The sequence below is a fragment of the Mauremys mutica genome, chromosome 11 (assembly GCF_020497125.1).
Source record: "Mauremys mutica isolate MM-2020 ecotype Southern chromosome 11, ASM2049712v1, whole genome shotgun sequence".
Taxonomy (NCBI): Eukaryota; Metazoa; Chordata; order Testudines; family Geoemydidae; genus Mauremys; species Mauremys mutica.
In genome coordinates, this window is record NC_059082.1 from 55,468,332 (window position 1) to 55,482,924 (window position 14,593).

A 14,593-nucleotide genomic window follows, 5' to 3' on the forward strand; every position below is an offset into this window, starting at 1 on the left:
GTTTTGTGTTTCAATATTTAACTCCTGTCCCTGGATGGTAGGAGGCCAGTGTGTGAGTGGAGGTGGCTTCCATCTCATAAGGCCTAAAATCAAGGTCCTGAGTGCTGGACACTAAGGATACCACAGTGCTTTTTTCAGGCTTATTTTAAACAGAGGCCTTGTCTATGTTCAAAGTTGCACTGGTTTAACGAATGGTGTGTTTAAAAAACCTTCAGCAACTAGTGAAACCAGTGCAAATCCCTGTGTTGATACACAGTAGGATTCAAACCTAACTTATATTGATGTATTTTGATTCCTTAGGGAGTTAATATAAGCCATAAGTTACAGTGGGTTTAATAAGGCAAGAAAAGATACATAGGATTTAATAAAACATAATAGAATTACATTTAAGAATTGTACAATAAAGCGGCACGACAAAATAAAAAGACAGACTACATAGGATGTCTAACACATACAGGAAATACAGTAGTTTCAATGTAACATGCATATAGGGATCCCATATACACAAAGGCTTTTAGTTTTAGTGATACAATTTAACCCCATACTTAATACAATGTGGTATACATGACCTCTATATACATATATGAAAAACCATTACCGTATTTACAGATTTAAACATTTATTTAGCATCAACATTAACACCTAATACTAAACATTTAAAATACTGCAAATGCTGGCCAAATGGTTGCAGGACGCGTAGGGGAGATCTCACTCGAGATACAGGCATCCAGCTTTATTTACAGACAGAGCCATACATTCTTAAATGATAAGTAGAAAAGAAGATCAGACTTACATTTATATTCAAAACTCCCTCTGTACCATTTTAGGTCCTTCTGATCAGTCTTAGTTTTAGGGAGTGTAGGCTCTACAGCTGCGGTCTCTCTTCAAGCTGGAGGTGAAATGGCTGCTGCTGCTGCTGGCAAGGTAGCTGCTAGCAGGCAGTTGTTTGTTGCCAAGGCAACCTTAGAATTCTGCTGATGATGATCTTTGAAGCTTCTTGATCTTCCTAGGTAGTGCTGTCTTCCTTTGATGTCTTGCCACTCTTGCTCTTCTCAGTCTGCTGTCGAACCCACTAATGTCTAACTCACTACAGTCTCAGCCTGCTGGCTGTCTGCCTCATATACTGGTTGCTCGCTCAAGGTCAACTCATTAACATAATTTGTCTAGCTCAGCCAATTTGCTTCCATATGTTAGCATATTTCCTCTTCCTGTCTAGATCAGTTTCTTTTTATTAGGATATTTGTACGGCCTGACTCGCTCCTACCCCTCTTACATTATCCTATTTTTAGATAACTAAGCTCCTCCCTGATGCCATCTTGGATTCTAGACCTTTGTAAGCTCCTCCGTCTGATGCCATCTTGTTTGCTAGAACTTTCCACTATCTAAATTTGAACTGCATTATCCCCATCTCTGCCATTTTGGTCAGCCATGTTGGATTTTCTAAATTTAAACTGTCATTAGTTTCTGCTTATTTAGAACCTTAATCTTAAAACTAATTAATATTTTATGCAAGCCAAAGTTTCCTGATACTGTCACCACCTTAATTATATCACTTGGGAAAAGTGAATTTTATAGTGTTTTTAAACCCTCTCCGAGGTTTTTCTGCAAGCCTTTATTAAGGTGCTGCAAGATATTTCAGAACATTCAGAGCAAAAATCTCTCGTTACAGCTGTGCTCTGAAAAACCATATCCAGCCGTGAAAGAAAAGCTGCAAGGGGCACCCCACTTTGGGGGTTCTGTCCTTGGAGCTTCCCTTTCGCGTTCAACTAGTTTTGAAAGTGGCGCCTATGAGAGTGAGGTTATACCTGGCCAGTAACCAGTTGGTACATTCTACAGGTAGCACATTTAAGATGTTGCTGTAGAAAATGATTTTGGGAAAGCAACATATAAGTTCCATATTCATCTTTCAATGATCTCGCATCAAATGGGACCAATTTACAAGTACAAAGATTTGTTTTAATTGCTAGCTCTGCACATTCATACTGGCATTAGCACATCTGTGCTTTTTCCATTTCATGGATGATCCATAAAGACTTTGCAATCAGCTTGGTTTACAGTTCTGTTACATGAGGCAGAATAACACTTAACTCCCTCTCCCAGAACTGTGCTAGCTCTTCAGGCTTTGGAGGAGTAAAAGGTAGGAAAAATGTACGTTGGCAGCAATCTGCTGAGAATCCTCGTAGGTTTGCCACATGTAATGTCATGGATAGGGCCTTACCAAATGTACGGTCCATTTTGGTCAGTTTCATGGGCAGAGGAATTTAAAAATCATAAATTTCATGATTTCAGCTATTTAAATCTGAAATTTCACAGTGTTGTAATTGTAGGGGTCCTGACCCAAAAAGGAGGTGTGGGGGGGTCACAAGGTTATTGTAGAGGGGGTTGGTGTACTGCTACCCCTACTTCTGTGCTGCTGCTGGCAGTGCACTGCCTTCAGACCTGGGTGCCTGGCCAACAGCCACCTCTTTCTGGCTGCCCAGCTCTGAAGGCAGCGCAGAAGTAAGGGTGGCAATACTGCAACCCCCCCTGCAATTTCCTTTTGGGTCAGGACCCCCAATTTGAGAAATGCTGGTCTCCCCCATGACATCTGTATAGTATAGGGTAAAAGCACAGATGTCATGGGGGAGATCAGATTTCACGGTCTGTGACATTTTTCATGGCTGTGAATTTGGTAGGGCCCTAGTCATGGAGAAGCAGCACTCTCACAGCTTTGCTCCCTCTGCCCAGCCATGCTCCAAGTTCAGAGAAGCCCAATCTCATGGAGCTCAGGGGGGAGAGCTGTGTCGACTCAACTCTGCCTTCAGATAGATTTCATGTCAAAGGAGCAAAAAAACAAACCAGTGGATAAAAAGGCCAAGTGAGAGCTGCGAGATTGTTTAAGCTGCATCAGGTAGGATCTGTGGTATGTATTTAGATGGAATATATGCGCCAAAGCTGTTAACATAACCCAGTCACTATCCACTATCTTTCTTTAAGGACCCCAAAATTGAGTGATGGGTGGAATGGCCTATCCTCTCATTTTGTCCACCAGTTAGGCCTAATTCCTGATGCCAATTTTGGTTCACCGATTGCTGATCCTATCCTTTTCTTGTTTACCAGGCATGATGTTAACTCAGCCCTTGAGTTATAGCAGTAGGCCTCTCTGTTAGAAAGAATGAATTAGTCCAATCGCCTTTGTGCACTTTTTTCCATCACCGTAACACGTGGTATTTTATAACCTTTCACTCATCACAGCTGAACTCACAATTAGGGGAGGTTTACAGGTCCATTTATTACAACAGATCCCTATAGTGAGCTTGGACAAAACACTTGACAAGGCTGCAGGCACAAATCTGCTTCTAGCAGAGGAACTTGCAGCACTTTGATAATGTAACCTGGTTTGCAGAGTTAAACAAGGCCAGTCCAAATCAAAGGCAGGGATGGCTGCCAATTGAGCTAATGGAGGAATGGATAGCAGTGGTAGGTCATCATCCTCTACATGGACCAGCACTAGAGGGAGATGGGACACTGCCAATGAGTTTCATAGATATTTATGGATAGCAGAGGAATAGTGACTCATGATTCTTGGGAATCATTCCAGGCTCTGGAGTGGACTGTTCTCTAGTGGGTACAGACTTTTGCATATTTCCCCTCTCCCCCAAATGATTCCCTTCTGCCCCATCTATTCCATGCCCCCTGCTCTTGTCCCAGTCTCATTCACCTCAGGCTTATCCCAGTCCTAGTCTCCTTGCCCAGTCTACCCCCTTATTTTCCCAACTCCTCATCCCTAGTCCCCACTATAAGCCTTGCTGGTGCCCTAGGCATGGCTAACAGTATGAACCAAAGTAGGCCTTGTCAGGATAGTTAGGTACAGTAGAACCTCGGAATTACAAACACCTCAGGAATGGAGGTTGTTTTTAACTCTGAAATGTTCGTAACTCTGAACAAACGTTATAGTTTTCAAAAGTTCAGGTACAGGTTTGGAAATGTACCATGCAGAAGAAAAATGCTGCTTTTAATCATCTTAATTTAAATGAAACAAGCACAGGAACAGTTTCCTTACCTTTGTCAATTTTTTTTTTAAAGTTTCCCTTTTTTTTTTTAGTAGTTTACATTTAAACACATTACTGTACAGTATTTGCTTTTTCACTTGGTCCCTGCTGCTGCCTGATTGAGTTATTCCGGTTCCAAATGAGGTGCGTGGTTGAGTGGTCAGTTCGTAACACTGAGGTTCTACCGTATCAGGTAACCAAGTACGCACATTCCTGACTTGAGAGAATGGTACAGAGCACACAGAGTTCTTAAGTAACTCCATGAACACATTCCTAAGAGATGGTACAGGAACACCCAGACCCCTTGTAGGAAATGACAAGATAACGGATGAGGATGTTTTGTTTGAGGTACAAGGGTGGCAACAGATCTGGATTGTAATACATAACTTGTCTGTGTCGCTGTATAAAATGAGAAGTCATAGGAGGGGCAATTTGCACTAAGCCTAGGGAATGGCGCTGTGTCAAGAGAGCTACTACCTTGCTGCAGGCAGACATGGGTTAGTGTACCTGTAACTGTTGAGTTGGAGGACTAGAACCTTGGTTTGTTGACAATAAACCTGACCAAGCATCTTTGCCACTGAACTGAGCCTGTGGTCTTCATGAAAAACACTGAGGACTGCAGAATCAGCTAACTGCAGTCTCTGCTGGTGCAGCTAACACCAGAGCTCCATGAACAGCATGGGAGCAATGCACAAACACAAACCCCCCCCCACCTCCTTGTCCAATCTGTTTCTCCCTGCTTTTGGCCTCTAGTTAAGTCTAGTCCATATTTGCCATCCCCACTGACTCCCAGTTCCAGTCTCCTTCCATGGCTTTTTGTCCAATGCCAGTGTCCACACCCCCATCTCGGCCCCGCGAATCTTAGTTCTCCCTGCTCAAGACTGGGGGATTAGGATGGGCCCATGGCACACTTTCGCTTCACACAGATTACTCTGGGGAGTTTGGGTATTGGCATTAAAAGCCCATTGACTAAATGGGTCAGTTCACCCCTCTCAGAGGCCTTGCTTCAGGCTCTCTGCAGAATTATATGTTCAACTGAAGAACTGATCAGTGATGCCACATACTGTCGAGAACAGATGGAGAAATGCCTCCATTTAGCAAGCTAAGTAGCTCTTGTAGAAGGCTTTGTACTATTTAGCAGGACCTCTTGAATATCTTTTTGAACAAGACTTCTTTCCACTGTCTAGCTATGGAGCATCCATGTAGTTAAGTGAAGAGATTATAGGCTTGGGTGGAGTAGGTGACAGTGATCCTGGGAGATTAGGTCTGAGTCTAGTGGAAGTGAAATTGGAGGTTTCATTGACAGAGTTGGGAGAGTGGAGAACCAGTGCTGGGGCAATAAGTATGACTCTGGCCTGGTCCTGACATATCTTTAGCAACAGGCTATCAATGAGTGAGACTGGTGGAAAAACGTAGAGGAGCCTGCCTGACCATGTCAGTATGGAACCTGGGCTGTGATCCTGTAGAATTGCTGACGTGTTGTTGGACTTTACTGTGGAAAATGTATCTGGCCACATCTGGGTGAAGAGACCACTCACAGTGATATGTAAATAAACTGATCAGGTGGTCTGCTTGGTTGTTCTGTATGCCTGACAGGTAAGATGTTTCAAGATCTATTGAACTGGCAATACAGAGCTCCCAAAGTAAAGTTGCTTCCTGACAGAGTGGAGTAAAGCAGGCTCCACCCTGCTTGTTGAGGTGAAACATTGCTACCCTGTTGTCTGGGAGGACTGACAGGCTGCTTCCCCTGATCTGTGATAAATATTTGGCATGCAAGTCTGTCAGCTTTCAGTTCTCTGACATGGATGTGTAAAGCTAAGTCCTCTGAGGACCACAGACCCTGTGTTTGTAGAGAAGCCAGGTGGGCTTCCCATCCCAGAGCCAAGCCTCCGGTTTGCTTTACAACGGGCCTGAAGTAATTCCCAATAAGAAATAAAATTTATTTAACAAAACATGACAAAATGACAAGCAGAGCACAAGTTACGGGACACACCAGAAGGTTCACCTCCATTAGCATTTACCAACGCAGGCTGGACAAGCAAGCATGACGCACCATGCCATCTCTCATACATGGATCATATCTGCACCCATTTATTCCAGTTGCCTTCGTATGGAAACACTCTGCCCATTCTCAGAGTACAGTCTATGGTAGGCTCATAAAATATTGTTGGAGTCTCACTCAGTTTGGAGTCGGTTAGCTCTTCTTCAGGAACAGGTCGAGAGAAGAGCGATATTGCTGAGGGCTTTTTCATGCAGAATCTTCTGATGCAGCCAAGGGCTTCCAAGCCCTGTTGAAAAGTTGACATGTTTTAGCTTAAGAAGTTACACACAAATGCTAAAACCCAGTAACACACAGTAAGACTATTCTGTGACACATCCTTCATAGATTGTTTCTCCAGATGCTTCAGAGAATTAAAAAAATAAAAGTGAACAGCCCTCGTCTCCACGAGAAAGTGGCACTGCTATAGATTACCGCAATATAACTAGACCAATAATGTGAGCCCACGCTGCTGAGTGCAGGCACCAGTTTAAGCTACTCTGCTCCTGAATCATGTGTCCACACAATGCAGCAGTATATTGATAAAAGCATGTTGCACTCTGGGTGGGTATCCCAGGGGGCTGACTGACACTGCTAGGCTCTGTGCATTCTGGGCAAGCCTGAGGCATAGTTGTAGCAATGGCATCAGGATCCTTGGACTTGCAACAAAAGCAAATTGCAAATGCAGATAGAGAAGGGGCTAACTAGCATTTAAACTGAAGGGGAACATTCAGTCAGGCAACTGTGGAGCAACCAGACATTTCAGGAGTGGACAATATAGCGTGGATAGCTTTGGGAAGACTAACTACTGTAGATACATAAAATGGTGATGCCTCGCTGTGGCTCTTACACCACTATAGCTCTCACCAAATTAGAGTTAAGTCAATTCCATAGGTCATAGAATCAAAAATGTAGCACTGGAAGGGACCTCGAAAGGTCATCTAGTCCCCTGCATTGAGGCAGGATTATCTAGACCATCCTCGACAGGTGTTTGTCTAACCTGTTTTAAAAACTTCCAGTGACAGATTCCACCACCTCCCTCGGTAACCTGTTCCAGTGCTGGACTACCCTGACAGTTAGGAAGTTTTTCCTAATGTCCAACCTAAATTTCCCTTGCTGCCATTTAAGCTCATTATTTCTTGTCCTGTCCTCAGTGATCATGCTCCTCTTTACAACAATGATTTACATGAAGACTTATGTCCCCCTTCAGTCTTCTCTTCTCCAGGCTAAACAAACCCAGTTTTTTCAATCTTTCATCATAGGTCATGTTTGCTAGACCTTTAATCATTTTTATTGTTCTCCTCTGGACTTTCTCCAATTTGTCCACATCTCTCCTGAAGTGTGGTGCCCAGAACTAGACACAGTACTCAAACGGAGGCCTTATCAGTGCTGACTAGAGTGGAAGAATTACTTCTGCTTTCTTGCTTACAACACTCCTGCTAATACATCCCAGAATTATGTTAATTTTTTTGCAACAGTATTACATTGTTGAATCATATTTAGTTCGTGATCTGCTAGAACTCTTTCTGCACTACTCCTTCCTAGGCAGTCATTTCCATCAGCTTTTGTATTTATGCAATTGATTATTCCTTCCTAAGTGCAGTACTTTGCATTTGTCCTTATTGAACTTCATCCTATTTACTTCAGACCATTTCTCCAGTTTTTCAAGATCATGTTGAATTCTAATCCTGTCCTCCAAAGCCCTTGCTAGCTCTCCAGGTTGGAACTCCAGATCCCCAGCCAGCCTACTGTACACCCACCTTATAATAGGTTTGTCTAGGCCAGTGGTTCTCAAACGTTTTTTTCGTGGACCACTTGAAAATTGCCGAGGGTTTTGGCAGACCACTTAATGATCTTTCCAAATGTTGTTTGTACCATTAGCTAACTAATGTAAAGTGCTTTGGATAAAAGTGCTATATAAAAAAAACAACCTTAATAATAATTGTTTTTTTTGTTCTACAAATAAAAGCACACAACTCATATTTTAATATCACTAGTCTTACCTTTCTAATGCAATGGATGTACCCTCTCTCCCCCACTGAGGCTGGGAAGGAGGGGAGTCTCTCCCCCATCACAGCAGCCACAGAGCTGAGGCTGGGAAGGAGGGCTGTCTCTCCCGCTCCACTAATTTGCTGGGCGGCCCTTCATTCTCTCATTTGCGACCGCCCAGGCATGCACCTTAGAGGGAATTATCCGCGGACCACTTGAATGGAACTCGCGGACCACAGCCTGAGAACCTCTAGTCTAGGCTATATTTCTCTAGTTTTTTTTTATCAGACGGTCATGTGAGACAGTATCAAAAGGCTTACTAAAAGCTTTTTTGATGAGATGTTTGTTGCATCAACCGCTGATTGAAATGCGGTTCTGGCCATCAGCTTACCTTCCTCAATAAAAGCCTGGAACTGATTTCTGTCTTGCCGTGACAGCTTTTCTACCGTTTGTGATCTTGGAATAGTTCAGATAGCCATACTTAGCCAATAGGACAGGATAGTTTGCTGTTCTGAACAGAAGGCTAGTGGATGTGAAGACCTTCCTTCCCAACAAGTCTACATGTTTAGCGTCCTTGTCAGGGGGAGTGGATTTTGGATGTTGTCTAGATCAGGGTTTCTCAACCTGTGGGTCGGGACCCAAACTGGGTCACCAGAATGCTTCAAAGGATTGCGTGGAACTTCTGTGGCTCCTGTCCCATGACGAAGCAGCAGTTCTGGATACTGGAGGTTCCGACCCAGACCATGCTTGACATTTCACACCAATAGGCCCATTTTAGAAGGCAATCCTAGTTGTGCATTTGCTCCCAAGCACCACAATAATTCAAACAGGCATGGCAGGGCTCATTTCCTATCAACCCCACCAGCCAGCACGCCCCAGCCCTGCCCTAGATGAACCTGTTCAAGGGATGAGACGGGAACTCGGTCTCCACAGTCCATTCACAGTTGTTGGCTTCTCCCCTGGGACTCCCAACAAGGGAGTCTGTTACTGTGGTGTGGACAGGTGAGACCCTTTTGTAACACTCCAGTGGGACAGTCACACTAAACAGAGGCTGAAATAGGATAACGTTCAACATCTGATAACAAATGTACCTGTACTATCTCCAAGACAGAAACAGGCTGAAGAACCCCCACATAATGTTGCAGCAAGGTGTATTCCGTTATGCCGGGCTTTGTCATGATGTGATAGAGCACAGCTTCCATCATTCCTTTACACACTGGTTTATTCAGAGTCCCGTCCACGATTCGCCATGGCCTCCCAATGAAACAGACATTCTCACAGGCCCTGCAGAGGGACAGTAAGTTCCACTTTGTCAGTTGCAGTTTTAAAAATGAAAAATGCAAACTGCTTGCTACATAGAGGCATCTCTTCCGTCTCCCTGCACTAGCAAAGCACCCATATGAGAAGCAAAAATATTAGCACACTCATAAATCATCTTTCTGTGATTCTGTGCAAACACATTGGGCTGCAGATCACTGTCCTTAATCTCTGCAGGGCTCTTCTGAAATAAATGTTCCGCTCAGCTACCAGAGTCCCAGGGTCAGAAGTGCTGCTTGCTAGGCATACCCCCTTGGGAGTGAGTTTGTCACAACAAAGCATCCTAGTGATGGCCAGTTTGGTGAGTGACAGTGTTTTTAATCTGGCAGTGGGCGTGGAGACCGGTGCTAGTTTCTATTCAGCTTCCATGGTGGTTTGACCCCAGAGCTGAACTGAGTAAATAAACGTGTGCGCGTTGGATGGAAACTTTACCTTAGGGCTCCTCCCACCACATTGCAGGAGGTCAGTAATGTGTGTTTTCAGCAAGGGGCTTTAGTTCCATATCATGGTTTCTGCATAGCACCAGTGGGAATGCTTAGGAAATGCATGAGCAGCAGCTCAGTCAGCATGCTCCCTGACTAGTTGGGAAAGGCAGCTAGCTTATTAACATAAACCATCTCAGTGCCAATCAAGCAGAAGTGCCCAGCTAACGTGCTTGTCTGTTTTTGCTGGATGCACTGGCAAATACTGGGACAAGGCAGTGGAAGAGCTGGTTACTGTCAAGAGTTACTGGGGCAGGGGAAAAAACAAGTCCCTCATACCCCAAAATACACAGCAACCTCTAAACCAGGCTGCAAAGGGCAGAGAAAGAAGAGATTTGTCCCTTCCCCAGCGCACACACCTTCCCAGGTACTAACAGTCCCAACTGCCCTCACCCCCTACCATTTCTGCAATGAAGTTGAGCTGACAATACAAAACTCTATAGCACATTAAAGATTATGAGGGTAATAACAAATAAACCAATAAAACCCCACCAGGTAGCCTACCTGATTGGATTGCTCATTCATATTTTTAATTCAATACAGTCTGCATTTCTGATATATCTGGATCTGCTGCTGAAACCACGGGGCCAGAGTGTGTCACAGGGTGCACTTCACATCCATGCCAAAAAATGATGCTGGCTTTTACTCTGCTCACAGGTCCAATTCAAGGAAACAGCTCTTTAATGTCCTACAAGGCTATACAAGACCCTTCTCTCTGTGTTGTGTGTCAACAGCAGAGATCAGCCGAGGCACTGAGTCCCCTGATTTAACATCTTCGAGGTGACAGCCAGGTTCTTGACTGGAATCTGCCACTCTGATATTGTTCTATTCCCTAGACCAGTGGTTCTCAAACTTTTGTACTGGTGACCCCTTTCACATACCAAGCCTCTGAGTGCGACCTCCCCCTTATAAATAAAAAACACTTTTTAATATATTTAACACCATTATAAATGCTGGAGGCAAAGCAGGCTGTGGGGTGGAGGCTGACAGCTTGCGACCCTCCCATGTAATAACCTCGCAACCCCCTCAGGGGTCCCAACTCCTAGTTTGAGAACCCCTGCCCTAGACCCTCACTTGGGGAGCAGGGCCTAATGAGCATTAACTTTATTTGAGTGTGGGGTGGAGAGGATTACTTCTGTTCCTTAAGAACATAAGGATGGCCATACTGGGTCAGACCAAAGGTCCATCCAGCCCAGTATCCTGTCTGCTGAAAGTGGCCAATGCCAGGTGCCCAGAGGGAGTGAACCTAACAGGTAATGATCAAGTGATCTGTCTCCTGCCATCCATCTCCACTGTCTGACAAACAGAGGCTAGGGTTCCTATAAACATTAGGTTCCTTCTAGTGTTTATAATATGTTGGGGACTTTCAGAAGCGCCCATGCCCCAGAGACATTTGGAATTGCCATGCTGAGGGGCAAGGAATCTGAAGTAACAAGAGGACGAAGTAGGACAGCAAGTCCCAGTCTCCAGAGTCCTTTCATACACTCTGGGTTCACCAAGGAATTGGAGACACATCTACACTAGCACCAAGCGTACACTTTCCACATCTGCTTTTGTAGTTATTTTGCTAATATATTTTATTATATTATACATGATATTATTTTTCTAAATTATTGCATATATAAGCATGATATGCTTATTATTTAACGGTTCTACAGACTCCTCTTTACTCACCTTTCCCGTACTGCCTGGGGTAGATTTGTCAAAGAATCTTCTGAAGAAAGATCAGAAAACATGTAATGAGCACCAGACCAACAAAAAAAAAAAGGACATACAGATTTTATATTAACTGCCATAAATCACTATTCACTATTAATGAAAAAGCAGTAACAGAGGTTTCTGTTTTCTGCTATAGCATGAAGCTATGAGGTTTGGGACTAGTGAATTTACAGGTATAAATGTATAGCTTGCGAACTAGTCTATATCCCTTATGAATAAAACTCCTATGCACCTTTAGAGACTTCAGAACTTTCCTGTGGGCGAGATGCATCAAGCGACATGTTCAAAGCTGTATCTCTGGCTGTATGTTCAGAGCTAGGTATCTGCCCTTCCTCCTCATTAGCTGCAACACTAACATCTACTGCAGTCTCTTGTTCTTCAGAATTGGCTTTATCCTGCTCTTTATCTTTATCCGTGACAGATTCTGGTCCGTGCACAGGGTGTTGCACATAGTGGCCTGTCTGCTCTCTGAAAAGACCCATTCCTTCATGTGCAACTAACACCCCTTTCACCTGCGTGGGCTCAGTTAAACTTGCATCAGGGGCTGCTTCAGTTGCTCCTTCTGAACAGCTCTTTATGTCCTGATGGACTTCAGTGCCATCTTGAAGCCCACCATGTTGAGTCTTGAATCTTTTCCTTGAGGGTCCTTCATCACTGACAACAGGTCTTAAGACTGTGCCAGGCTGTTCCTCTTCCCTTGAAGATGCCACCCGTTTCTTTGGCTCTGGCTGCTGAGAGTTCTGCTGCAAATCCAAGTGAGTGACGGAGTCTTTGCCCTGCAGACCAGCACCACCACCTTTATTCTTCAGACACACTGAATACAACAGCCACGGTTTGGCATATGTCATTGCAACCAAACGTACAGTGTTCCCTCCCACTTCTAACACCTGTTCCATCTTGAGGAGGTCCTGAAAAAGAAACAAGTTTTATCTTTAGGTAGCGCTGTGGAATACCAGTATGTATCAAAACTTCCTGGAATTCCCATTATTGTAACCAATTGCAAGAGTGCCTTGCCAAACCCTCAGTCCCTTTTCAACTCTCCTGCCCTATAGACTTAAAAAAGGGAATAGCTCCCTTGCTTAATTGCCTCTGAAATTACAGCAAAGATTTGAAATATTCCTGTGCACTTTAGAGACTGACCCTGGTGCCCTAGGTGAGTGCAGTCACTCATCCAACTTTTTCATCTAGTGCCACCATATTTTCTGGTCTTCAGTGAGACAAACACAGGATGTACGAGGTGAGATGACCATTGGTTGTTGACTGGGAATCTCACTACTAAATTTATCACATAGAGGAAGTAATTCTGCTCACATTTGTTTCACATGGATTAGATGTCCTTCCTATTCAAAAAGAGTGCTATGGAGTTCACATATATATGGTGATGGAGATGCAAACCAACCTGAATATATTGCTGTAAACTCCTGGTGCGTTCGGTGTCAGCTTCTTCATAGCAATGGAACTGTTTGCCCAGCTCTGCCTTGTCAATCCCGAAGGAAGAGGATGCCTCAATAACATTACGGATCTCCAGGACAGCAGATACATCTTTGGAGCTATACCCATAACACTCTGTACACTGGAGGACAAACTGATCTACATCGTAAGTGGCTTCCTGGACTTTTAGCAGCCTGGTAAAAGCATCAGGGAGGCAGGCGATTCCTACAGCCATGTTATCAACCACAGAAGGAACTGCAAAGTAAAACAGAATGAGTGTATTAGACTTGATGAAGACAAAATCTTCCTGTACTAATGTTACCATACATTGGATGACAGAAGGATCAAAAAATCTTTCCAGGCTCCTCTGACAACAAGTCTTTTCTTAGACTCTTCAATTAAAAATATAGCTCAACATTCCACATTCACCACTGCAAATTCCTTTTTGCTATATGCCCTCCAAACTTGTGTATGAAATGGGCTGCAGAAAAGGAACCATCAAGTTGGCTTACAAAGGCTCTAACCCCAAGCCAGTATGAAATATCAGCGAAGGAGAGACTGGACTCTTGTAGTCTCTCTCTCTCTAGCTCTGGGTCACCTGGGAAATCCTGTAAATGAACAGATTTAAGAGTGTTCTGCTATGTCTTTGAAGGTGGTCAGTAAAATCACAACTGGAGAGCCTAGGGCAAAAAGATAGACTCTGGAGAAGTGACTCCTTTGGTAGAAATGAGTGACAGAAGCCAATGCAGAGTAGAAAGCTATTGGCCAAGTCTGATAAAGAACATGGAATGGAAGGTCACACCACCATGAAGACACTAGAAAAACTGGGTATAAATAAGCTGTACTTCTCTGTCTGAGTGGTTTTTGCCTTAATGAAAGGCTCTTTATCAGTTAGCTCCAAACTACACACTGTTTTCAAAAGTGACTTTTCTGATCCAGGATGCTGGGGGTGGGGGAAGGACAGATATGACACCATTCTTAATTGATTCTTTGCTCCCACCTTCCTTTTTCTGGTGTTTATAGATAGCCCTATTGGGCACTGTGACATAACACCTGCTCGCCTTTGATGGCCAAAGTCAGGTGTTCAAGAGGAACGGGAAAGTACTGCAATGAGCTGGCAACCTGACTGACCCATATAGGGATTGTATGGTAACAGGACTTCAGGAATGGGGGCTTTCAGATTCTTGTTGTGATAGATGTGAATAGCATAGGCAGGGACAGCAGCAGGCCTTCCATTACAAACCAAGAAATCCTTCCTGGATACATCTGTCTTGAGCAAAGACCACTACCACTCTTGTAGTTAAGGCACTGGACCCGCACACTGGCAGAGCTGAGAACTGAATCCAGATCCCGCGACTCCCTGTACAACCATGGGAAAAACTGCACTCTCTGCCTCAGAGTTCCCTGTTGGTAAAATGGAGATAAATTTTCCCTTTCCCTCACTCTTTGTCTGTCTTCCCTACTCAGGTTGTCCATCCTGTTCTGTGTTTGTGCAGCTCTGAGCACAATGGGGCCCTGATCTTGGATGCAGCTTTTAGACACAGATACTAAACAATGAGTACAGCTGAGGACAGGTCTCAAGAATT

General features: G+C 44.0%; 1 protein-coding gene across 1 annotated transcript in view; it reads right to left on the reverse strand.

Moving 5' to 3' along the window:
- Positions 1-5,950: 5,950 nt before the first annotated feature.
- Positions 5,951-14,593, reverse strand: part of LOC123344073 (general transcription factor 3C polypeptide 1-like) — an 86,297-nt gene continuing 77,654 nt past the window's right edge. The window contains 5 exon segments of the mRNA XM_044979815.1: positions 5,951-6,319; positions 9,150-9,342; positions 11,532-11,571; positions 11,809-12,484; positions 12,976-13,262. Of these exon segments, the coding sequence (XP_044835750.1) occupies positions 6,107-6,319; positions 9,150-9,342; positions 11,532-11,571; positions 11,809-12,484; positions 12,976-13,262 (1,409 nt within the window). The 3' untranslated portion in view covers positions 5,951-6,106.